Below are 23733 nucleotides of genomic sequence, written 5' to 3'. Positions count from 1 at the left end.
AGGACCCGAAACTGTTGAATTCTAACCTTCATAGCAGTTATTCATGGTGCAAACAATGGGACGTGAAGCTGAATGAAGAAAAAAAACAGTATACATGCAGATAACCAAGAAAACAAATAAGTGGATGTTTTCCTAGCCTTCCTACTCATCTTGTCGATGAAGTAAATGGTATAAATATTTGGGCGTGACAATAAATAACAACCTATGTTGGAATTTTCATATCTCTATTGTATGTGCTACATCATTTCGCAATGTCTGTAGCCTGAGTCATTAACTAAAACGAGTACCCCAGGAAGGAAAGCTTCGCGCACTCTCATTAGGTCGAAAATGGAATACATGTGCAACGTCTTAGGATCCACAAAATAGGCATACTATTAATGCACTAGAAATAATTCAGCGGAAAGCAGGTAGGCTTATTCTTTCTAAGTACCGTGTAACCGATTCACCAACAACTGTCATACACAATCATGGTATATACACATTACAACTACGGCGGAAAATTTTAAGGCCTAAATTTATTTTTCTCCTCAAAACTAAGAAACTCTCGATCCATCCTGCTTAATACGCGACCTTTAACAACAAGACTAACCAGACATCACCACTCTGAATCCTTATAATAATATAATATATGGGGTTTTACGTGCCAAAACCACTTTCTGATTATGAGGCACGCCGTAGTGGGGGACTCCGGAAATTTTGACCACCTGGGGTTCTTTAACGTGCACCTAAATCTAAGTACACGGGTATTTTCGCATTTCGCCCCCATCGAAATGCGGCCGCCGTGGCCGGGATTCGATCCCGCGGCCTCGTGCTCAGCAGCCTAACACCATAGCCACTGAGCAACCGCGGCGGGTACTCTGAATCCTTAACTCCGTATCAAACAAAATCGAATGCTTTCAAGTTTCCCTTTTTCCCCCGTAGTATAGAAGAAAGGAACGCTCTACCATTACCATTGTTAAACAACATTGACTCAATTCTTCTAAATAATTTTTACGTGTTAATTTGGCAACAGAGATGTGAGCGTTTTGATTGTTTTCCTTGGATTCTTGTATGACTATTTTTTTGTAATTTTACCCTCTCCTGCTTGGGCCCGCATGGGCCCGCAGTATCTTGTACGAAAAAAAAAGTAACCTATAGGCTTCATAATGTGTCACTTTTTTCCATTAGTCAGACACAACGGTAAATAGGGCGACTTCTTTCTTTCTGCAAAGCAAATGACGAAGACTAAAGAAGACAGGGAAACGGCGGCACAACGCGCTTGTTGGCAAGTGTAGTTTTATTATTCTGCATATTTATCGCAGGATTAGGGCAACGATATGTCACATCGACGAGCGTGCGCGACAGGACCTCATGATGCCTATAAAAAAAGGCTTTGTTCCGGTCAGTAAAGCCACACTTGCTGGTCAGCGGGCTGTCCTGTCGTTTCTTCGGGCCCTTAGTATTCGTCCTTTGGGCTGCAGTAATAACGATCGTTTTGCAGTCCCGTGAGCCATCGGCAGTCGTGCTCTCACCCCTCATTCACAGTTCTGACTGGAACAGCGACCGATGCAACTGGAGTGTGAGAACCCCAAGGCGACCGCAACGATCCGCCCTTACCGTGCGATCATTCCTCCAATGGTTGCGCCAATAGTAAAGAAATAACGAGTAAACAAAGCAAGCAAGCTAGACTGTCACGTGGTGGGCTTCGCCTGTCTCCGACTCGCGTACGTCGGCGCGCTTGGTGGCGTCACTTCCTGCCACCGTTTCCCTCACCACGATTGGAGCAGAGAGGAGTTGGCGGCAATGGTGTAAACAACATGGCATTGCAGCCGCGCTACCAGTTATTGCGCAATTCTGGGGAACGTTTTTTGCATGTTCCGGAACGCGAAGGGGCGCAGCCGTCGCGTGCTGTTGGCCGGCGGAAATAGCGCGGACGCGATCAAGGATTTTTTTTTTTACCCTTTTGCCCCGTATATACAGGGTGTTTCTGCGAACACTTTCAAAATCCTTTAAATGTTGCCTGTCGCAGATATCAGAATCGTAGTTCATGAGCTGGTCTACTGAAAGCGGCGGACAAATTTGTACAAAAAAATTTAATGCAGAATTGTAATTAATAAAAGTGCACTAATTAAGTTTTTAACAGATTACATTATGGCCCATATTGCAATTTACAAATTCTAGCCGTGGAGTTCTCAAGGCGGATCCACTTGGAACGAATTTTCAGGATGACGCCAGTTTCGATACATAAATTCCCGAACTTTACGGAGAAATGCATTGGCGTTGCAGTTAATTTGTTAACAAAACGTCGTTTCATGCATTGAAGCACGCAAGTAAATGTTTGAGAATTTATATCTCGAAACTGGCGTCGTCCTGAGAATTCGTTCCAATTGTATCCGCCTTGCGAACTCCACGGCTAGAATTTGTAAATCGCAATATGGGTCATAAGATAATTAGCTAAAATGTTAATTAGTGATTTCTTGTTAATTGGTGCATTCTGCATCTCAATTTCTTGTGCAAGTATTGTCCGCCGCTTCGAGTAGACCAGCTCATCAGCTAGAATTGAGCTATCTTCCACAGGCAACCTTTAAATAATTTTGAAAGTGTTCGCGGAAGCACCCTTTATATTTGAGTCACAGCAGTGTCCTTCAATGCTTTTCTGGTCACGAAACGCCGCCGTAACGCTACGGGAGAGCTTGCCAAGTTGCTACAGCTGCCACGCGGCCGCGTTGGGAGCACAGTGTGGGCTAGACGAAAGCTGGCCCAAGGTCCATCTTTTCATGCTTACAAACAGAACTCCCAGAAGGGGCGCTATTCTCGACACGCATGGCGGCTGCACGGCCGCCATTATCCGCCATGTTGATTCTCTGATTGGCTGTGGAGAGCTCACGTGCCTTGAAATCTGTGCCGGAAAAAGTAAGTTTTGCGAAATTCAATTTTGAGTTTTCATCAAGATGACGAAACGTGACATGGAGCTGCAACTTTTATCGACTAACACTTCTTTTTTTGGCCCATGGCAGCTATACTGCGACGTCAGCGCTTCGAAAAGAAAGTGAGCGGTAGCGTACAGAAGCCAGTGCAATGCACCTGCAATTTTGCGAATATGTAGTGGCGATCCAAGATATGCGCCATGCCAGCTTGCTGATTGGCTGAAGGAATATGCTGTGGGGAGCGTCACTGGAAGGGCTGTTTCGTAAACGTCATATTGACGATGCGTGACGTTGCGCTGGGCCGCCATTGCTGAGATTTTCCGCCATAATTTGTGGTGCGACGAGCCTTGTGAGCAACTGCAAAAAGGACTGTAGCTAACACGCGTCGTATGTGCCGACGATTTTTCCGGCGGCACATACGATGTCGTTTCCAATTACCTGCTCAGCGTCACTTGCATGGCTAAACAGACGCTGCCCTTTCGCCACATTGCAGCCATAAAAATAATCGTCATGCGTACCGATCTTCTTAAAGGCAAATAGAAGCGTGTACAGTCTGTTTCACACTTAGGGCAAATAGAAGCATGTACAGTCTGTTTCACACTTAGGGGAAAACTCGGAACGCATTGCATCGCGATGCGGCAAGCACAGGAGTCATGGCGGCGGCGGCAGCTCGAGCAGGCGCAGACGCTCGAGGCGCGGAGTCGTAATCTGCGTCGTCTGCTACGGCTGCGCGCGCTGGCCGCATTGTCGGGAGGCGTGCTACTGTCAGAGGCAGTGCACCGATTTCATCGTTACTGCGGTAACTGAGCTGATATTCTTTGCTAAACGTTGTGCGACGCCAAACTCTGAGCCTTCTTTGGCGATAATGGAGTTCCACAAACTTCTTTTGACAACATGCTTCGTTTGTTCCTTCGAAAGGCCGAGTACTGAGCGTGTGCACGCACATTTCTTCACTGCGTGTGCTACCGTAATACGCAGCGACAAGACGCACCAAGATGTGCGCGCAACGTGCTCAGTCTTTGTTTGACTCGAAAGCAAAACAAAGCACTCAACAATGATAACTATGGGGGTCGAACACGATGAAACAAACAGACACTAATAAAGGAATGTTCTAGGTTTGAACAATGAGCTGGAAGTGATTTTTCTCCACAATCATTCACTACACCAGACAGACCCTGCCCGCCGGCGGGGAATTGGACACGTCACGGTCCGAACTTCAGTTGGTATCTCGTCATGTCCCCCGCGGCAGCGATGACAGCGCTCATCCTGGAAGGCAGTGAAGTGTAGAGTGACTTGATCAGGGATGTGTTCATTTGCATCAAGTCTCAGTCGCTGACGATGGTGGATCGAAGCCTATCCTCGGGCGACTGATAGAGGGGATGGTGCGCCAGCGATACTTTCAACGAGCCCCAGACATTTTAAATGATGTTGGCGCCCGGGGATTGAAGCGGCCACTCCAAGAGAGTGACGGCGCGCTATTCCAGCCGTTCTTTCAGAACACGAGCAGTGTGGATCGGCGGCCTATCGTGTTAGAATATAGTCGCCTTCCAGAAATGTATGGAATCAGTACGTCGTCTATGACTGCCCGGCACCTTTCAGGGATGAACTTACCTTCGAGGCGTATCAGTGGGCGTCGCACAACGCTTAGTAAAGAAGACCGGATCATTTCACGCAGTAACGATGAGATCGGCGCACTGCAAGTGACAGTAGAACGCTTCCCGACAATGCGGCCAGCACGCACCGCCGTAGCAGACGACGCCGTTCAAGACGCCGCCCATCGAGCACCTGCGCCTGCGCGAGCTGCTGCCGCATCGCGATGCAATGCGCTCCGAGTTTTCCCCTAAGTGTGAAACAGACTGTACATCGTCTTTCGAATAAAACATCCACGCACACACACGTAGGCACACACCGCGCGCGGTACGAAACGTGCCCAAACACGCGCAGTCAAGAGGAAATCAAGGCGGTGCGAACGAGAGATGGGAGAGGCGTACCACCCGCTAGTTGAATTTTGCCCCGCATACGGCGCTCAACGCCGGCGCAGATGAAGATGAAAACAGACTGGAAGGAGAAGCGGCAATAAATTACATCCCAAAAAGCAACAGCCGAATCTTCCCAAGGCAATGACGAGGTTGTAGTTGAAGAAAAAAAGAGCATGAAAGAGACCCAAGTGGAAAAGGAGCTGGTGCTGACAAATTTAAACTGGAAGAAAGCGGAAGAGAAAATTCCTAAGCGCACAGCCACAGGGCTAGACGATGTTCCCGTTAGGCTGATAAATGAACTAGGACCAAAAAGTAAGGAAGCTCTGGTGAAAGCAGTGGAAAAAACTTTAAAATATAGACGAATACCAGACAGTTGGCGACAAAGTAGAATTAATTTAATTTATAAAGGTAAGAGGGAGAAAGACAGAATTCACTCGTATAGACCGTTGGCCATTACATCGGTAAGATACAGGCTAGCAATGCAGGCAATCCAAATAAAGCTTCAAGCATGGGCAGAGAATAATGACATTTTGGGAGAGCTTCAGAATGGCTTCAGAATAGGTTGGCGTATGGATGATAACTTGTTTGTTCTTACACAGTGTATTGAAATATCAAAAACGGAAAGCAGACCGTTGTATGTGTCCTTTTTAGACATTACAGGAGCCTAGGACAACGTAGACTGCAACATTTTGTGGGGTATTCTGGAAGGGAAAGGCTTAGGTAACGATTGTCTAGAGCTTTTGAGAGAGATTTACCTAGAAAATACCGCTTGCGTTGAATGGGAAGGGATGAGGAGCGAGGAGAAAGTTCATATCAACAAGGGACTGAGGCAGGGGTGCCCTTTATCCCCGCTGCTGTTTATGATGTACATGGTGAAGATGGAGAGGGCGCTAGAAGGAAGTAATATCGGGTTTAATCTCTCATACAAACAGGCGGGTACAGTAGTAGAGCAGCAACTCCCAGGTTTATTTTCTGCGGACGACATTGTGTTGCTAGCTAACAAGCAAAGTGATTTCCAACGGCTGGCTAATATCTTTAGACAGGAAGGCAACAATTTAGGTTTGAAATTTAGTGTTAGAAAATCAGGTGTTATGGGTATTCAATGAAAACAGTGAACAGACAGTGGAGATACAGGGCCAAAAAATACCTCGGGTAACAGAATATAAATACCTTGGTATATGGATAAACGAAGGCAATAGATACATGGAAAAACAGGAAAAAACCATAACAGTAAAGGGGAAGAGAAATGCAGCCATAATGGAAGCACAGAGCGCTATGGGGATACAATAGGCACGAGGTCCTCCGAGGTATGTGGAAAGGTGTAATGGTTCCAGGACTTACTTTTGGAAATGCGGTTGTTTGCTTTAAATCAGGGGTACAATCAGGACTCGACAGGAACCAAAGGTCAGTGGGTCGCCTCGCAATGGACGCTCACGGGAAGACTACAAATGAAGCTGTGCAGGGTGATATGGGCTGAACTAGTTTTAAAGTGAGGGAAGCTCACAGTAAAATTGAGTATGAAGAACGGCTGAGGAATATGAAAGAAAGCGAATGGGCTGGGAGTGTGTTCAGGTATCTGTACAGGAAAGACATTGATTCACACTGGAGGAAAAGAACTAGGAAGCTTACCAGCAAGTATGCGGCCTGTAGGGTGGGCAACGCAGCAACAAAGGAGGTCATGCGGAAAGTCAGAGAGGCTGAAATAATCTCATGGGTGGCGGCAATAGAAAAGAAACCTGCCATGAGACCAACTACTTAAGAGGAAAAAAACGAAATCAGGAAAGAAACCATTTATGATAACTCAAAGGGAAGCTCATTACTTTTCGAAGCAAGATCGGGATGCCTTAGAACACGCACCTATGAAGCGAGATATAAGAAGGAAGGTGAAGCATGTGCTTGCTGCGGTAAAGCTAGGGAAACGACGGAGAATGTTTTATTAGAATTTGAAGACGTCTACCCAGCGGTCGATTTAGGCACCACTGGCCTCCTTGACGCCCTTCGTCGTTTCCCTACTTTTCTTCCATCAATCCTCCAATCGCCTCTTACTAATGTCTATTGCGGACATGTTTGCTTTACCACTGCTCCCGCTGAACCCAAGGGCTTCAAGGAGGCCAGTGGTGCCTAAATCGACCGCTGGGTAGACGTCTTCAAATTGTAATAAAACATGCTCCGTCGTTTCACTAGCTTTACCGCACCAAGCACATGCTTCTTCTTCCTTCTTATGTCTTGCTTTATAGGTGCGTGTTCTAATGCAGCCCGATCTCTTACCAGCTTATAAAAGCGAGACCAACGGCCAATGGTTGAACGAGAGTGGGTGCAAGTGGCTCCCATAGAAACCGGATAGCTGTGCAGGGTGTTAGGATCTGGAGGACAATCCCAAATTGCTGTCCCCCAGATTTTGGACCTTGCCGTTGGGTGCGGGAGTTGGCCGAGGTTGAGGAGGACTTTGAGATGAAAACTGGAGGTTTATTTACATTATTTACAGTGAGATTACAAAGAAATTAACAGTCATAAATTCATTACGGGCCGGCAGTAACTCGGACGCTGCGGCCCTTGGCAAGAAGCTCGAAGGGATGAATGAAGGATTGGTCTCTTGCTGCTCCCGGTCTCTGGCTTTTAACCCCTTCGGTGTCTCGAAGTCACGTCACGTTCGGCCAATCGGCGAGCCCGCTCAGGTGGCGTCATTTTCGGCCAATGGTAGGCGCCCGTGCGAATGTAAGTCACACCCGGCGCAGAGGGTCGCTCCTTGGGATTACTTGTCTGCGGTATTGCCTTCCTGGTCTGCAACTGCTGTCACAAAGGCGGACGGGGGGGGGGGGATTGCTCCCAGGGCTTCACGGTGCATTACGGCTGTCGTTGCCTCGCAGCTTGCAAGCGCCGTCACAATAGGCGGATGGGGAGAGACGGGTTGTCTTCGAGCGACCTTTCAGAGCTGCAAAGCAGCTTTCCTGGGGACCCAGGTTACCTGTAACCGCGTCAGGCTCCCGCTACATGTTCAGGAAGAGTCAAGCAGTGGTACAATAGCTCCACATAAAGGCGCATAAGGTGGGGGACGCCAACTTGTTTGGACGTGCTGCGCCTCGGGAACGTGGTAGATGTGCTTCTGCGCTCCTTAATTAGGTGTGACGCGATTCGATGTGGTCTGGTGAACTCGAAGGAGGCTCAGGGAAAGGTCCCGTATCTAACAAGGGCTGGAGTTCCAGTAGGTCGTGAACGTAACAGGTGTACTTACCACCGTTACTAGATTACTTCTTTCAGTTTGCAAACTCCGCCGGGATGCGGCGGCAAATGTGGCCCCCTTCGGTTCCCGCTCGCGAGATGGCGCTTCTGACAGCATTGGCCCGGTCGCATCATCGTTACGGAGCCTGCGCGCTGCGTTCATCGCAATTTACGCGGTTAGTTATGTGTAATGGTAGTTATTTTCGAGATAGTGAGCAAACGTTATTTCCACTTCGCTACTAGAATATCGTTTGAGCCATTAGAGCGATGCCACCCGGCAGTGGTGCTACTGAGATGCCTGAACCTAGTTACTGCTGCGCGGGACTCCTACCTATTGAGCTGTGAGGATTCATCGGTTTCCTGTTCTATTTAATTCAGTTGTGCATAAAATCACATGTTAGCGGTGAGCCACGTAAAATAGGTATCTGATGCCGCCGAATATACTGAAACCTAAAGCTTAGAACCACCCTTTTTTCCAGAACACTTAATGCTAGGATACGCGTTTGTTAAATGCAAGATACTCAACTACTTCAGTGAAAGCTCGCCGTTCTTAAGACTATAAAACGCTAAGAATGACGAGAACAAAAGCCAAATTGAAAACAATTTATTGAATCAATGCAATAAAAATCAACTGGGAACCATTTTCCAAGAGCCAGTTACAAGAGACGCGCTTTTTTGTTTGCTATAGCCACCTTTTCCTTGCTTTGTAACCGATGGTTAAAATCTCTGGAGAAAAAGTGCATCCTTGTCACAATGACAAAGTTCAATATCTGGCATGTGAATGCTGGTATGTGATCTGCACAGCCCAAGCGAGCAAGGCTGCACTTATCGAGCTGTTCTAGTACCTTCCAGAAAATGTTTTCGCAGGCACCAGCCTCATCTAATGTGACAGAAACTACATCATTGACAAGTTTCATCACACTCAACAACTTAGCTGTAGGATGTTTCATGCAGCCTTCCTTGAAACTTCTATAAGCTGTCAGATATACATCACGGCAAACAACGGGCACTGGACTGCTTATGTCTTCTAAGCACAGAAGGCATGATGTGTGCTTTTCAAATTTGTGCACAACATATCCACTCAAGTAGTAGACAATAGCATCGTCCACTTCCCCTTTGAAGTAGGAGTGATCGTCGTCCTGCTCTCCAGGGTTCCTGGCTGTTTCTGTCGTCATCTCCAGTAGCTTTGCTTCTATGCGTTCACGCAAGGATGCATGTTTGGCGCGGTAAAACTCTCTCGTCCTCCTCAGTGTGTCCTGTACACTGACAAGCACATTCCCTGGCACACCTTGCACACTCCCACGCAAAGCAGTTTTTATCGGTGCGTACAAACTCAGAAGGCGGAATATTTGGGTGAAATTGACCACAGTAGGGTGAGATTCATCCCCTCCGAAGGAACGGACAAGTCCGAAGTGGTGCTGGAAAAGATACATGGTTTGTTAAGCCACAAGCAACTTCATCACTTCAACACTCATAAAGCAGCACCAATCACATTATCACCTCAAGGGGGTCCTGGTTCAACTTTGCCGTCAAAACATAGTGTGCACCCTGATCCAGTAAGAACTCGATGATGTCAAGCGTTGACAACAAAGTAACACGCAAGGACTCCGTGGTCAGTTGAGACGCAAAGAGCTTGAGACCTTTCTCCACGGCGTTCTTTTCTGTGAGATTCAACATTTCCAAGAAGTCTTTGATGACCTGAAAGAATGAGGTAAAATGTCAGTAAATAAGCATCAATATGCATGAAAAGAAACTTTGGCTTGCCTGTATTTCCTTTGAGTGCCTTTTAATGCCTCTTTCAGGTAGCTTTATGTTCAAAGCATCAAACAGGTCATTAAGCAATTTGGTGAATGCTTCTGTTCCCTCAGAACCCATCATGCCTTCAGCACCGGCTTCTCTGTATATGCGGATGCCAATAGCTGTTCCACGGCTGAATAGCTGAAAAAAAAGTGCATTTATAAATTAGTTAAAAAATAACCGAAAATACTAAGCGTTGTATTTCACAGTACCTGTGTAGCAAGTCGAACGCTCATCTTCTGTAGGTTGTCCAGGGCAACATGTGCTCTGGTCAGTTTTGGCACAACTCTCGTATGTTTGCTCTTTTCGGATTCATACAGCGCAACATAATGTGCAAAGTTGATCTGATGATCTCCAGCCTGAAAAAAACCAAACAGTTTTCTGAGCTCCATTGCAACTAAGTGCACATATTTCTTCTTACCATTCCATAGGTGTGCTTTTTCAAATGATTTCTGATGCATTTGACTATGTGTGGAACGTCACAGATAAAGAAGATCTTCTGTGAAGGCTCCCAGGGGTGCTCGATGCTGTTGCATGGCGATATCATGTTTCCCGATATTCCCAGGTTCGTCCACATTGAGCGGTTATTACCTGCTCCATCACTTACGACAACAAGCACTGAAGCATTATGCTTGTGAAGCTGCAGCACAGCACTTAACAGGATCTGTGCAAGGATCCGTCCAGGTGCCGCACCTCTTGTGGCAAAAGATGCTATGGGTTGAACCCAGTTCTCAAAAAGCGGGACAAACATCAACACCAGTGCGTGGTCAGCAAGTTGGTCTGTGGTGGTATTCATCACATCGCCATAATCAACAAAGCCATCCATCTTGTATGAGGTTTTGCTGAAAGCAACAGATTGCTTGAGCTTTACCTCATCGAGCAATAGAACACCGCACCTTCTGAGGCGGCTCTTCTCATGAAAATGCTCTCGGATACTCTTCAGCGATACCTCATTGAAACCGTACCTGCAGGGAATGCCACTAATAATCTGACGAAGGCGTGCTCTTGTAGGAAGTGGCAGAAGCTGCATATCAGATAACAGTTTGTAAGCTTTTGGGCTTGAAATCTGCAGCAGAAGGAATGTCATTAACCACTCTTCTGTGTACCGCCTCCCATTTTTCGATTTTGCCTTTGCTGCCTGAAAAGCAGTCCTGAAAGCGAGCTGCTGTTTATCTGGAAGAATGTCAAGTGCACGTTCCACTCTCTCTTCTGTAACATTCTGAAGTTTTTTTTTCATGGTGGTTACTTCTTTCTTCATCTTTTCTCTCTGCATAGTTGCTCTTAATGCCTTTCGACGCAGGGACTTCACTTTAATGCTCCTATATTTCAACTTGTTGCTTGTCTTGCGACGCCGTGAAAAGAGCTTGTGCAAACTCCGGCATTCGTGGCATGTTGCAGTTAGAGACAGAATTGTGCATGATTTGCGATGCCATGTTTCACCATTTTCAATGGCAACAGCTGATGACAAGATACAGGGGTAATTATCAGCAGGGCAACCTTCACAAAAATCCAGCCTTTCAATACAAGAAAGTAGCAACTTTACGTCGTCACATGATTTCAGTTCAATGCTCGCATCAGAAGCATACACAGCCGATTTCACACGTTGCCCCTTGGCACTGACAGAGGCGGTCATGTCTCTCGACACTAACACAGCCCTGTCGATTGCTGGAAGGTCTTCTTTCATTACCAGCTTGTACACCACGATTGTAGTGCCAACCACCTCAAGTAACCAACCCTGCAACCGTTGGCCTGCTGCTGCCATGCCACACAACTCATTGAAAAGCTGTATGTTGCTCTCCTGCACAACATTGCTGTCAATGTCACCACTGGAAACGCAGAAGTTCGACGTAGCAGCCTCTTTGTCGTTCTTTTTTTGCCCTTTCTGACGCTTAGGCCGAGGCGGTGCACGCACGGTTGGAGCCTTGCGTTTTCGCGCTGGCTTCGACAAGTATTTAGGGCAATTGGGAAAAATGCGCGGCACGGCATCTTCCTTAAGAGCCCACTTGTCACGCGGTATGACAACTACGTCACCATGAACTTTGTGAATGAAGTCCTTCGCAATATCTTCCTCGTGAAAGTGGAGGTCGCAAACGGCGCATGAGCTGGATAGCTCCTTATCCGATCTGGGTATAGCCCGTCGCCACTGTTGAAGGCGGACCTCGTCAGCGGGTGGCTTAAAAAAATGTCTTTTTTCAGCCGTGGATTTCGTCGAATCGTAGCCACTTCGGCAACCAGTCACAAAGCAACGAGGCATGTTTTCTCAGATTCAGGACACGTCACAGCCAGACACGACATATATGCACTTGTGATAATCAACGGTGATCAACCGTAGTCGCACATTCTGTTGAGAAGCTGTTCTTGCCTTGATTTGAAGTGAGCAAGTCAAACTACGTCGCACAATCCGCAAGACGCACAGCTCGGGCGCAAGGACGCCGCACGTGGTCGCGAATGTGACAACTTGCAGCGGGAGCACACGCCGCACGAGCTGCGTCGATAGATCTCGTTGGCATTCACAGGGATAGTCACTACACAACACAGTTGAAGGTAACGAAGAAACACTCGGCACGGGGCCAAGCCTGCGTTGACGTCGCCAGAGAAGTTGCAAGAAGACAGACGCACCGCCGACACTCGCCGAAACAGCCGTCGCCGCCGTCAGACCCAACGAGACCGGTCGGATGGATGGATGGATGATTGTGGCTCAACCCTTTGAATCGGGCGGCGGCGGCGCGCGCCACCTAGCCTTTAATGGTTCTATATGCATGCATACCTATGTATTTACTCCTTTACTTTTGCGTTGATATTGTCCACCAATCACATAGCCTCCGTTTAGTTATTTCTACCTGTTCAAAGTCTATTCTACTTTCACTGTCTTTAAAACCCAAGGCTTCGAATAGTTCCCCGTTAGATTCAACTGCAGGGTGAAGTTGTTTACAAGCAAGTATAAGGTGTTCCGCCGTTTCCTCCTCCTCTCTACACGCCTCGCACACCAAATCTATCTCCTGGTATCTGGCTCGGTACGTTTTAGTCCTCAGTACACCTGTCCTGGCTTCGAACAACAATGAGCTTCCCTTAGAGCTATCGTAAATATTTTCTTTGGCTATTTCTTGCTTAAACGTCCTGTATGTCTCCAATGCCGATTTGGTTTGCATCTCTGTACTCCACATACCCCTCTCTGCCTCCTTAACCTTTTTCTTGACAGATGATTCCTTACTTGTTCCCCCGCTACTGCCCAAGTATTTGCTTGTCAATTTTCTAGTTCGCTTCCTCCACCTCGTGTCAACATTCCTCGTGTATAAGTAACTGAAAACCTTCCTAGCCCACCGAATTTCCACCATTTTTCTCAATCGCTCCTCAAATGCTATCTTGCTACTAGCCTCTCTGCCCTCGAAAGAAGACCATCCCAGATCCCCCTGCACTCCAAGATTTGGTGTCTTGCCATGTGCTCCCAGAGCGAGCCTACCCACACCACGTTGCCTAATTTCCAACTGTTGCCGGGTCTCTGTTCTAATACATAGAACTGCATTGGCAAAAGTCAGGCCTGGTACCATTACCCCCTTCCATATCCCTCGTACTACCTCGTACCTATTGTAGTTCCACAGTGCCCTACTCTTCATAATCGCTGCACTTCTGTTACCTTTAGTCATTAGATATTTTTCGTACTCTGTCAGATACTCAATGCCATTATTTATCCACACCCCAAGGTACTTGTATTTATCGACTATCTCCAGCGTGGCCTCCTGTATCTTATGCTCGCCGCAACTGTTATCATTAAAAATCATGACTGCTGATTTTTCTTTGCTAAACTTCAAGCCTAACCTGTCTCCTTCTGTACCACATATGTCCATTAATTCCTGCAGATCTTCTGCATTGTCAGCCATTAATACAATATCATCCGCGTACATCAGTCCTGGTAATGACTGTTCAATCAATTTTCCTTGCTTGAGAAATGATAGGTTGAAGCCGAGTCCGCTTTGCTGTATTTTGGCCTCTAGACCTTGTAGGTACAGCATAAACATCAGAGGTGACAATGGGCACCCCTGCCTAAGCCCCCGCCGAATCATCACAGGCTCCGAAACCTGCTTTTCCCATTGTATAATCACCCGGTTACCTTTATAGATATCTTTTAAGAAATTGGTTACTCCATCTTGCACTCCTAAAGTTTCCAGAATGCCCCACAAGCCCTCTTGAAGTACACTGTCATAGGCTCCCTTGATGTCCAAAAAAGCCAGCCATAGGGGTGGCTTTTTTGCCACCCCTATGGCTTTGCCACCCCTATGCCACCCCACGAGCGCGCCCTCGCTCGGCGGAACATCGAAGGGCGACACCTGCGGCGCCGGAGTTTGCAAACTGAAAGAGGTAATCTAGTAACGTTGGTACTTACAGCATTTGGCGCAGACCATAGGCGCAGAGTGACGCCCTGACGTAAACGATTCGAAACCGAAACTGGAAGTCGACACAGGATATTACGGAAAGTATACAATCTGTGCATTTTACCAGTGCTGACATATGGGGCAGAGACTTGGAGACTAACAAAGAAGCTTTAAAACAAGTTAAGGACCGCGCAAAGAGCGATGGAACGAAGAATGCTAGGCATAACTTTAAGAGACAGAAAGAGACGGTTTGGATCAGAGAGCAAACAGGTATAGACAATATTCTAATAGACATTAAGAGAAAAAAATGGCACCAGGAAAATTATGTAATGCGTAGATTAGATAACTGTTGGACCAATAGGGTGACAGAATGGGTACCGAGAGAGGGGAAGCGCAATAGAGGACGGCAGAAGACTAGGTGGTGCTACGACATTAGGAACTGAGGTTTTTTAGCGCACGAAAAGGGACGAAGGACAGTGGCAAGACGCGGACACAGCGCTGTGTCCGCGTCTTGCCACTGTCCTTCGTCCCTTTTCGTGCGCTAAAAAACCTCAGTTATGAACCAACACGCCCTACCTACGCTCTTTCAAGTGACATTAGGAAATTTGCGGGTGCTAGTTCGAATCGGTTGGCGCAGGACAGGGGTAATTGGAGATCGCAGGGAGAGGCCCATAGAGTTTCTCATTATAACACCTAGAGGGTAATCTGGCGCCACCGTCTAAGGGAGTTTCTTAAGGGGGCACCGTGCCGTCATGGGAATGACGGTATATGTGTCTGCGAGGCTCGTGTTGGCTGGTGTTGTAAGAGGCTTCGTCTAAAACGTGGATATGGCTACGCAAATAACGCGTTCTCAAAGTAAAATCTTCATAAAATGTTCCCATTCACGCATATTACATCTTTACTCACCCACGATGCATGACCAAGCGAAGAAAAGCAAGAAGAGACGACCAACTGTTTCAAAGCGAGCGCGAACCTTGTCGTCTGTCCTCCAACTTTAGCGGCCCGCTGATACATTTTACGTAACATGTAGTCGTACACACAATAACAAGTTCTCATAGTTAAACAAAATATGTTTTCGCGTAATAATAAAGCTAAAACAGCTTTTCACGTGCTGTTCTAGTAGAAAATGAATCATTGTGACAGACGGAACGGTACTTGCCAAGAAAGTGTCTGCGTTCACCCGGTCGACGGAACGCAGGCGTTAGGTTCACCCAAACGTCACGTCCGGGATGTCGCATTTATTCTTTGTTTTTCGCGTCCGTGATGTCACATCCGTCTTTGGTTTTTGGCGCCAGAATGGCAAGCTCAAAGGTGAGCTACGCTCAAACAACTGGACAAAGATGTGGATCGTTTATTTTTTGGGGCTTGTGCTAGCGTAAGCTATCGTAAGTACTTCACTTTTCCATTCGATGTGCCTCTACTATGCAAACCTACGCTTTCGGCTGCCTGATACTTCATTTCCAGGTTCCTTACCAGCTTATTTTCCTTGTGACGCATCCCGCGGACCGCCGCACCGATCAGCCAGTGCTACATTGTACTGGTAAGAGCCTTTTTCACAATCACTTAAACGTAACATTACCTGGTTACGGTGCTGCTACACGGCAGAATGTGTAAATGGCAGATGACCCAAGTGCGTCATGTGCGCGCACTTGTTTAGAGAAAATAAAGAGTATTCATCATTTATCTCGCAATGTAAACGCACATTCCTGACACATGGTTCAGGTCTGCCGTCCGCCGACTAAGGGCGGTAGTGAATGAAGTCGCTAAATGAGTGCTTTGCGGCGTCATTGCACGCGCGGGAAACAGCGTTCGTTTACATAGTAATATGAGCCTTTACATAGCAATATCGCTGCGCTGTCAACAGCCATTCTCTGGTAACCTTTCTCCGCAGCGTAACGCTCGAGTGCTCTGTGCAGATGTGACAAAGGTTGTGTATGCGGTCGGTATTTGTGATTTTCTAGAAAGAAGCTTCATTACAAAGTGCATGATCAGGCTGCGTGGTCGTCCATTCTACTAGAGCGGGACAATCAATAAACGATACAAGCATGGACATACACATGCCGTTGCCAAATAACCCTTATGGTGGGTCCATTCAATACTGGTGATTTAATCGTGGATGAAGACTGGGATGTTCTCTTTATGTGCTTGCTTCAAAGTAGGATAAATCGAAACGTGGCCAACAAATTTTACTAGTGTTATAAGGTTTTGTGAGAAAGGGTGTTGTGTATTGCTTTGTAACGAGTGACTTTTAAGAGTGTGACATTGTCTCCCATCGCACGTGTATATCCCGGCTGGAAGTTATGTTCATGTGCTCAACAGTGCTTCAGGAACCCTCTCAGCGCTTACAAGTTGATAATACAGCCACTTGTGAATTCTGGTCCTAATGTAAGCATTAAGGGGTTTTAGCACTCCTCTTAGTGATAACCTTAGACGTTAATTCTATAGTGTATATTGTTAACTGACAAGCTGGGTCTGGTAAGTTTTACATCTTGACACTAAGAACCTGTGGCATGATGAGTTTGCGCAAAAGAACAGTGTAGGTGCCATCATATATACATTCATTGTCATTCACGCAGACTATTGGAGGGACTCCAATCTACATTAAGTACAGCGCAATCGGCGCCAGTACCAGTGGTTGCTCAATGTGTGGTTTGGAATTTACGCCAGTGCAATAATCAGTACCATCTTCAATCACGCACTGACTGGACAGCGTTATGTGAACAATATCCTTGAAGGAGTGGTTGATGAGTTTCTCAGCAAAGTCCCGCTGTCACATCTTCCACTTTTGCTGTATCAGCAAGATGGGCCACCTGCATGCAGCAGCAGCCGAGCACGAAACTGGTTGGGTGCTACTTTTCAAATAGATTGGAAGGCACGAACCTGTAAATAGGCCGGCTAGGTCACCTGACCTCTCTCCGTTAAGTTTCTTTCTTTGGGGTTATGTGAAAGATTGTGCCGGACGTCAGATTAGACGAATGTCAGATTAGTTCAAGGTAAGGATAATGGATGTCTGCCATAGAATTCCGGCATCGGTCATCAAGAAAGCCACTAAAGGTGTGATAAAATAGACAGTACTGCGTAGCTGCAAAAGGAGACCTATTTGAACACGTCCGCTAGGCTGATGTTCAACGGGGCTTATGAATTAATAGATAGTAAGAGCACACAGTTTTTTTTTGTCTGTGTGTGTGTGTGCGCCGACATTCTGATTGCCAGTTCGGCTCATAGAAGCGGTATATTTAATTTCGTGAACGCATTGGTTTTGCCTTTTCTCTGCAAGTTGGTCGCTTTCCAGTGTGTTTATTTCGCTTTTATTTGTTGACACGAACCTGTTTTTGCAGCACGTATACACTTTCATGAAAAATAAGACGCTCACTTTATATTGGCTTTGGTCCGAAGCAAGTTTCTGGTGTGAAATATAACTTCGCCCGCACTCTTTCGATGCGGTGCGAGCAAAGTCTGGATTTTGAAACATTCTGTGCCTATTACATTGCTCTTCACATTTCGTGTGTGGTCAGAGCTGCACTTTGGCTGCGTTATCAAGGTGCTTTTGTTATCATTTATCAGTCGGCCTTGAGAGAGAGATAATAAGTGTGACGTAGAGAGAAAAGAGTAGCTGCGAAGCTGCGAAACCTGCTGTTGGGGCTCCTTCCGTACCATTATCAAGGTGGTGCGCTGTCTCTTCGGGTTCGCGATAGGCAATGCAGTTACTTTCAATCAGCTTATTTGAGGGCACTGCTTTATGATGCGGGTGAGAGTTCACTCACATGGTGTTTTTCATAGTTCGTGAGGTTATTTTCCAGTCGGTAAAATTGTACGCAATTAGTATGTGGCTGAAAACACTGCAGTTAGATGTCATTTTGGGATGCCAACAAATGCCTCATTGACACTTTGAAAATTATGAGAGTACTTCTCGAGTTAGATAATTGTAATTACCAAATTAAATCTCAGTAACGAAAGAATTACTGGCTACTACTCCACTTTACTGGAAACAATATGCACTAGGTTTTCTTCGAGTAACGGAACTGTTTTTTTTTTAATCTTAGTGCATGATAGCTGTGGAACACTCTCTCTCTTCATCCCTATACCCCTTTCCCCAGTGCAGGGTAGAAAAACGGACATGTGTCTGGTTAACCTCTCTGCCTTTCCTCTCTTCTATTTCTCTCTCTCTATAATTCACTCAGTAACCGTAATGAAGCCAAGCCAGATTCACTCGAAATCAGAATCAACAGCAGTCATGTGCGGCAGCACTTATGCTCGGACTAGCAGAAAAATAAGAGAGGCTGCAGTTTTCCAGAAAGGCGAAGCAGTGTTAGTGATAGCCAAGGATGCGACAATTACACGGAGGAAGATTACACCAGCAAGGGGACTCAGGCTGTGAAATTGAACTGTCTCCTACTATGAGGTCTTGTATATACTTAGCGCCGTCACTTCAGTGCTCAAGTCTTCGAGGTCAAGCGAAGTTTCTTGAAGTGCAAGAAATATATATATATATATATATATATATATATATATATATATATATATATATATATATGTGTGTGTGTATCGTAAGGAACTGCTTTATTCCAGCCAAGCTCGGACTGCTACCTCGAGGATTAAACTGTGCTGCTGGTGATGATATATGCAGATGGAAAAGATGTGCAGATGATGAAGTTGAAAGTCAGGCATGTGTTGTGCCCATGCTAATTCTCTCTCGCTGTGGAAGCGGCCGCCTGGCAGCGCGTAAGTACTATAATATGCGTCAAGTATTTGATTTTAAGCGGGAGACATGCACTATCTCTGTGCCACAGCAACGGGAATCGGGTGGCGTTCTAACAAGCGAGACATGGTAATTGACAGTTGATGTCTGCTCAATGACCGTGGAAAGTCGAATAAAACACGAGAAATTTTTTGCATAAGCCAGGAATGCACACAGGAGTCCAAAGAACTTCGTCACCAGGAGAAAAAGTCACAGCACAGTGGGTCCAGTCATAACGAAACTTGCGAGCGTCCTGGGAGACGCCGGTGTTAAGCGGGGCGAGGCGTCTGCACTCTGCGAGGCGAGACACAAACTGTTCCAAGAAAGGAACTGATGGGGGTACAGGAGTCGAAAGGAATGATACATCAAGAATGAAACTTGGTGAACAGCCATAGATGAAGCAAAAATGTTAAAAGCCAGTGTACGTTGCGTAGCCATGTTATAGGCGAATGTCATGAACGGCAGGATTGCATCCCCGTTCGTGTGGCCAGGGTGAATGTACGTACATCGCAATCATGTCAGAGAGGGTATGGTGAAAACACTCCGTCAACCTTTTTGGTCTGCGGATGGTAACTGGAAGTCGTCTTGCAAATTGTGTTAGAGGCGCACAGAACTTCCGTAAGGATAGAAGAGAGGAAGACTGCTGCGGTCACTGAGGAGAACGCGCGGAGCGCTGCAGTGTAAGATAATGTTGTATAGAAAGAAATTGGCGATTTCAGCAGCAGTCCCGGATGGTAGAGATGCTGTCTCCGCATAGCGTGTTGGTCTATGGCCATTGCAATCCAACAATTTCCATGTAAGGTCATGGGAAGAGGACCGTACAAGTCTATTCCAACTACTTCAAAAGGCGAAGCGGGACAATGCAGAGGTTGTAAAGAGCCAGAAGGAGCTGTTGGGTTTGCTTTGACAATGAACGCAGGGTGCAACATACTTCGCAACGGCTGAAGATGGGCCAGGCCAGGAGCAGCGACTTCATATTCTGTTGTAAGTCTTGTGGTAGCCTAGATGACCAGTCGTCGCATGATCGTGAAAGGCTTCAAGCACCTCACATTGCAGAGAACATGGTATGACCGGGACCCATTTGTTGCCATCGATCTGATAAATGTTACGATGTAAAACCCCATTGTGCAGCTTGAATTGATTAAGTTGTCGACGAAGTCTGGCATTTGGAGGCGACGAAGAATCTTCCATGCGTTGGAGAATAGTTCAGCAGTATGGGTCGACGCGTTAGTGGGACACAAGGACAGATGGGCTGTCGTGTCTTAGCCATTCGAGGGTTACAATGGATAAAGCCGATGAAGAGGACTCGGGACGTACACAATCATGGAGAGGTTATGGTGAATCGTCATGATTCGGCAGAGGGTAGCAAGAGAGAACATTGGTGTCTTGATGCTTCTTTGCAGCCCTGTAGGTGACATTGAAATCGTACTCCTGTAGGTGAAGCACACAGCAACCCAGGTGACCTGATAAATTCTTTAGCGATGAAAGCCAGCACAGTGTGTTATGGTCGGTAACGACTGTGAAATGGCGGCCATGAAGACATGGGTGAAATTTTTGCACTGCCCAACAGCAAGGCACTCCTGCTTGGTTATGGTGTAGTAATTTTCTGCACTGGTTAGTGCACGACTAGCATAAGCAATTACTCGGTCGCGGAATGTGTTGTCACATTGCAGTAGAATGGCACCGAGACTGACTGCTAGCGTCGGTGTGAAAGATGGTGGGCGCGGTCGGATCAAAGTGGCACAGTACTGGGTCTGACGTCGGGGCATGTTGCAAAAGCAGGAAAGCATGTTCACATTCGTCGGACGAAACAAAGGGCGCATTACTGGCGAGGAGTTGATGGAGCGGGGACGTAAACGTAACGAAGTTGCATATGAAGTGTCGGAAGAAGCAAGTCCAGGAAAACTGTGCATGTCTTTTTGACGCAGTGGACACAAAATTCGAGGATGGCAGTAAGCTTCTCGGGGTCCGGTTGAATACCTTCTTTGCTGACTATGTGCCCCAGAACTTTGATGGCCTTGCTGGCCAAACTGCATTTGTGTGTGTGTGCGTGTGTGTGTGTGCATGCGCACGTGTGCGTGTGCTGAGCTGCAAACCAGCATTTGCATGACAGGCAAGGACTTCATCAAGATGTTGCAAATGTTGTGAGAACATGGTTGAAAACACAATGTCGTCGAGATAGCACAGACAGGTTTTCCATTTCAAGCCACACAAGACTTATCGATCATGCGTTCGAATGTGGCAGGCACATTGCAGAGTCCAAAAGGCATCGCACTGAACTCGTAGAGCCCATCAGGGGTAGCAAATGTCGTTTTTGCTTTGTCGGATTTGGACGTCGGTATTTGCCAGTAGCCTGGTCTAAAGTCAAGGCTAGAAATATATTCAGCACCGTGGAGTGAATCTAGTGCATCATCCATCCGTGACACGGGGTAAACATCTTTGCGCACGATTTTGTTCAGCGCACAGTAATAGACGCAAGAACACACTGAGCTGTCTTCGTGACAATTGCAACGACATGAGTGTCAACAGCTCAAGTGACAGTTGACCCACGAGGCAACAGTTGGGGTTCGATTTGGTTTATTGCAGTAAGCAATGCAGACCCCTCAGAGAAGCGAATAAGGCCAGGGGTAATCAGAATTGCTCGAGATAGGGTATGGTCATAGGGTAGAATGAATACGCCGCCATCCACAATGTTACAGGAGTTGACACCTATAATCTCTTCTCTAGGTGGCCAAAGAACGCAATCGGAAGAGGTGATGAGACAAATGCGTTCTTCGAGGTTAGGAAGAGAACTGCCAGTGGCATCCAGTTGTGTGAGGTGCTGACGACAAGAGATAGAAGCGAACGCCAAAGATAAGAAGTCCCACCCCAAGATGAGTTCATGGGTCACTCACGAAATACCGCAAAAGCAATGTGGTGAAGAATTTAGTCTATGGACACACGAACAGTACACGGTGCGATTGGACGAATAATAACGTTGGCCGCTGCACAAAGAGAAAGGCCGGAGTAAGGCAATTCTTGTGTTTTATAGAGTCCCGAACAGTCACATGGCAATAATCGCCAAGCGTCTTGTAACAGGGAGCCACCTCAGAATTGCACCAAACAAAGATGGTGGATGCAGCCAGTCTTGCCAGATAACTACATTTTGACTATTCTGTATTGTTTGCATTTTTTGTGCAAAAGGAATTCTCGCAGAGAGTTTTATCTTCAGTGGCCTTCAGTTGACATCATCTGCTACAACTAGCACATAAGTTAACTCCATAGCACCACTAGGATGGAGACATTGTGTCGTGGGATGCTTCCTTAAAAGTGGACAAGAAGATTCTAAAGGAAAAGTGTGAGATGGTCACAGTAATAACCAAGGCATTTGGCATGGGAATGACCCAGCTATGAAGGTATTATCAGATGTGGACAAGTATATAATACTAAATGGCGCCTTGCACGAGCCCCAAGTGTCAAATGTAATGAGTATTGTGCATTGAAAGGGCCAAAAATGTTTTGTACATGCAAGGGAACACTATGGGCATTTGATAGCAGTTGCTTAGATGTACTACATTAACAGGAACCAAACAAACTTCCTTAGACATAAGCATGCAGCAAATTCAAGGACTAGATGAAGCTTCAAAGAAGTAACTGCATTTCATGTAGGATAGGTGTGAATGACCTTTGTGCATGAGATCAGTGACAAAAACACTAAATGAATGCAGTACAGTGTCTGTATCATATCTTGTGCAGACCAAACTAGCCTGGCGTTTCAGCGTTCCTTGTCAGTTCATTTAAATAGGCACTACATTGTTCAAAGTGCAATATTGTTCTACAAAACATAATATGCAAGATGTAGCATGCTAACCCTCGTGGCTCAACAACTACTGAACCGAAACCTCAATGAGCAGTGAAGCTTCCTTGTAATTTTCATCGTAACCATACTTTTGCTCTTGAAAGTGAACCTCTTTAGTGAATTTGCTTGTGTATTAATTTTTCTTTAGGCAAGTATTTTTTATACATGTTAATGTCTCAATCCTGCTTTCTCTTTCCGGAGCTAAACAAAATGCCTCTTATTTCAATTTGATCTTTTGACCTAGGAAGCCATCATCTGGTGCTGTGTACAGCAAGCACATGCTTCGGGCAAGGAGGGAGCCAGCACCATATCTACATCAGCAAGAACCTCGGTGCTCAAAATAAACATTTTCTGTGCAAATAACTGTCTTTTTATACTTCCAGCATGAATTAATAAAATTTCTTTTGCCTTCACATGCAGGAAGGTTTATAGGAATAAATAGTGACTGTTGAATGCCCAGCAAAAGCCTTGAAGCCATTTTACTTGTAGAGTGATAAAGTACATGTGTACTTGAACTTGATAGTACAGAAACGAAAGGCAAAGTAACAGGCAAAATGCTTGGGGCAGCAGTCGTATAAATGGTAGATGAACACAGCTAATTGTGCTGTCCAGTTTCATTCAGTTTGACCAAGTGTTGCAAGAATTGCCTTCAGTATGAATCATTCAGTTTAGCCAGCCAAAGTCGAACTCGTACAAACTTTGGAATGTCTGATGAGAATTTTAGCATAAATGGTATGTGTGCATCCTTCAGCAGCACTACAAGCCCAATAAGGTTTTTGCGTTACTGTCCCCCCTCCCTTAGGGTTATGGCAGTGTCTACTTCAAGTGCTTGAGGGTATTATAGAGAATGACTCCAATTTGCTAAAAATATGTGCAGTGTTGATGC

General features: G+C 46.2%; 1 protein-coding gene and 1 pseudogene across 12 annotated transcripts; one reads left to right on the top strand and one right to left on the bottom strand.

Moving 5' to 3' along the window:
• Nucleotides 1-8693: 8693 nt before the first annotated feature.
• On the bottom strand, nt 8694-12299 carry LOC142564925 (uncharacterized; annotated as a pseudogene).
• Nucleotides 12300-15439: 3140 nt separating this feature from the next.
• On the top strand, nt 15440-23225 carry LOC142564581 (uncharacterized). 12 transcript variants are annotated; one of them, XR_012824610.1, is made up of 5 exons: nt 15440-15582; nt 15736-15811; nt 18841-18993; nt 21737-22015; nt 23092-23225. XR_012824610.1 is itself a non-coding variant. In XM_075675635.1 (4 exons), exons 1-4 carry the CDS (start codon nt 15535-15537, stop codon nt 23208-23210), a joined length of 396 nt encoding a protein of 131 aa, XP_075531750.1. In that variant the 5' UTR covers nt 15440-15534; the 3' UTR covers nt 23211-23225. The 12 variants fall into 12 exon arrangements, 2 of the variants coding, with proteins under 2 accessions (XP_075531750.1, XP_075531751.1); XR_012824609.1 differs by having other exon boundaries at nt 21737-22404; XR_012824611.1 differs by lacking the exon at nt 18841-18993 and having other exon boundaries at nt 21737-22404.
• Nucleotides 23226-23733: the final 508 nt, after the last annotated feature.

This window comes from Dermacentor variabilis, chromosome 11 (genome assembly GCF_050947875.1).
Source record: "Dermacentor variabilis isolate Ectoservices chromosome 11, ASM5094787v1, whole genome shotgun sequence".
Taxonomy (NCBI): domain Eukaryota; kingdom Metazoa; phylum Arthropoda; class Arachnida; order Ixodida; family Ixodidae; genus Dermacentor; species Dermacentor variabilis.
This window is presented reverse-complemented; position numbering and strand designations above follow the sequence as displayed.

Excerpts from the sequence above, each read along its gene's own strand:
- LOC142564581 (XM_075675635.1), top strand. The coding sequence starts at position 15,535 with ATGTCACATCCGTCTTTGGTTTTTGGCGCCAGAATGGCAAGCTCAAAG. Across the intron at positions 15,812-18,840 it reads GCCAGTGCTACATTGTACTG|CCAAGCTCGGACTGCTACCT; the intron begins GTAAGAGCCTTT and ends GCTTTATTCCAG. Across the intron at positions 18,994-23,091 it reads AAGCGGCCGCCTGGCAGCGC|GAAGCCATCATCTGGTGCTG; the intron begins GTAAGTACTATA and ends CTTTTGACCTAG.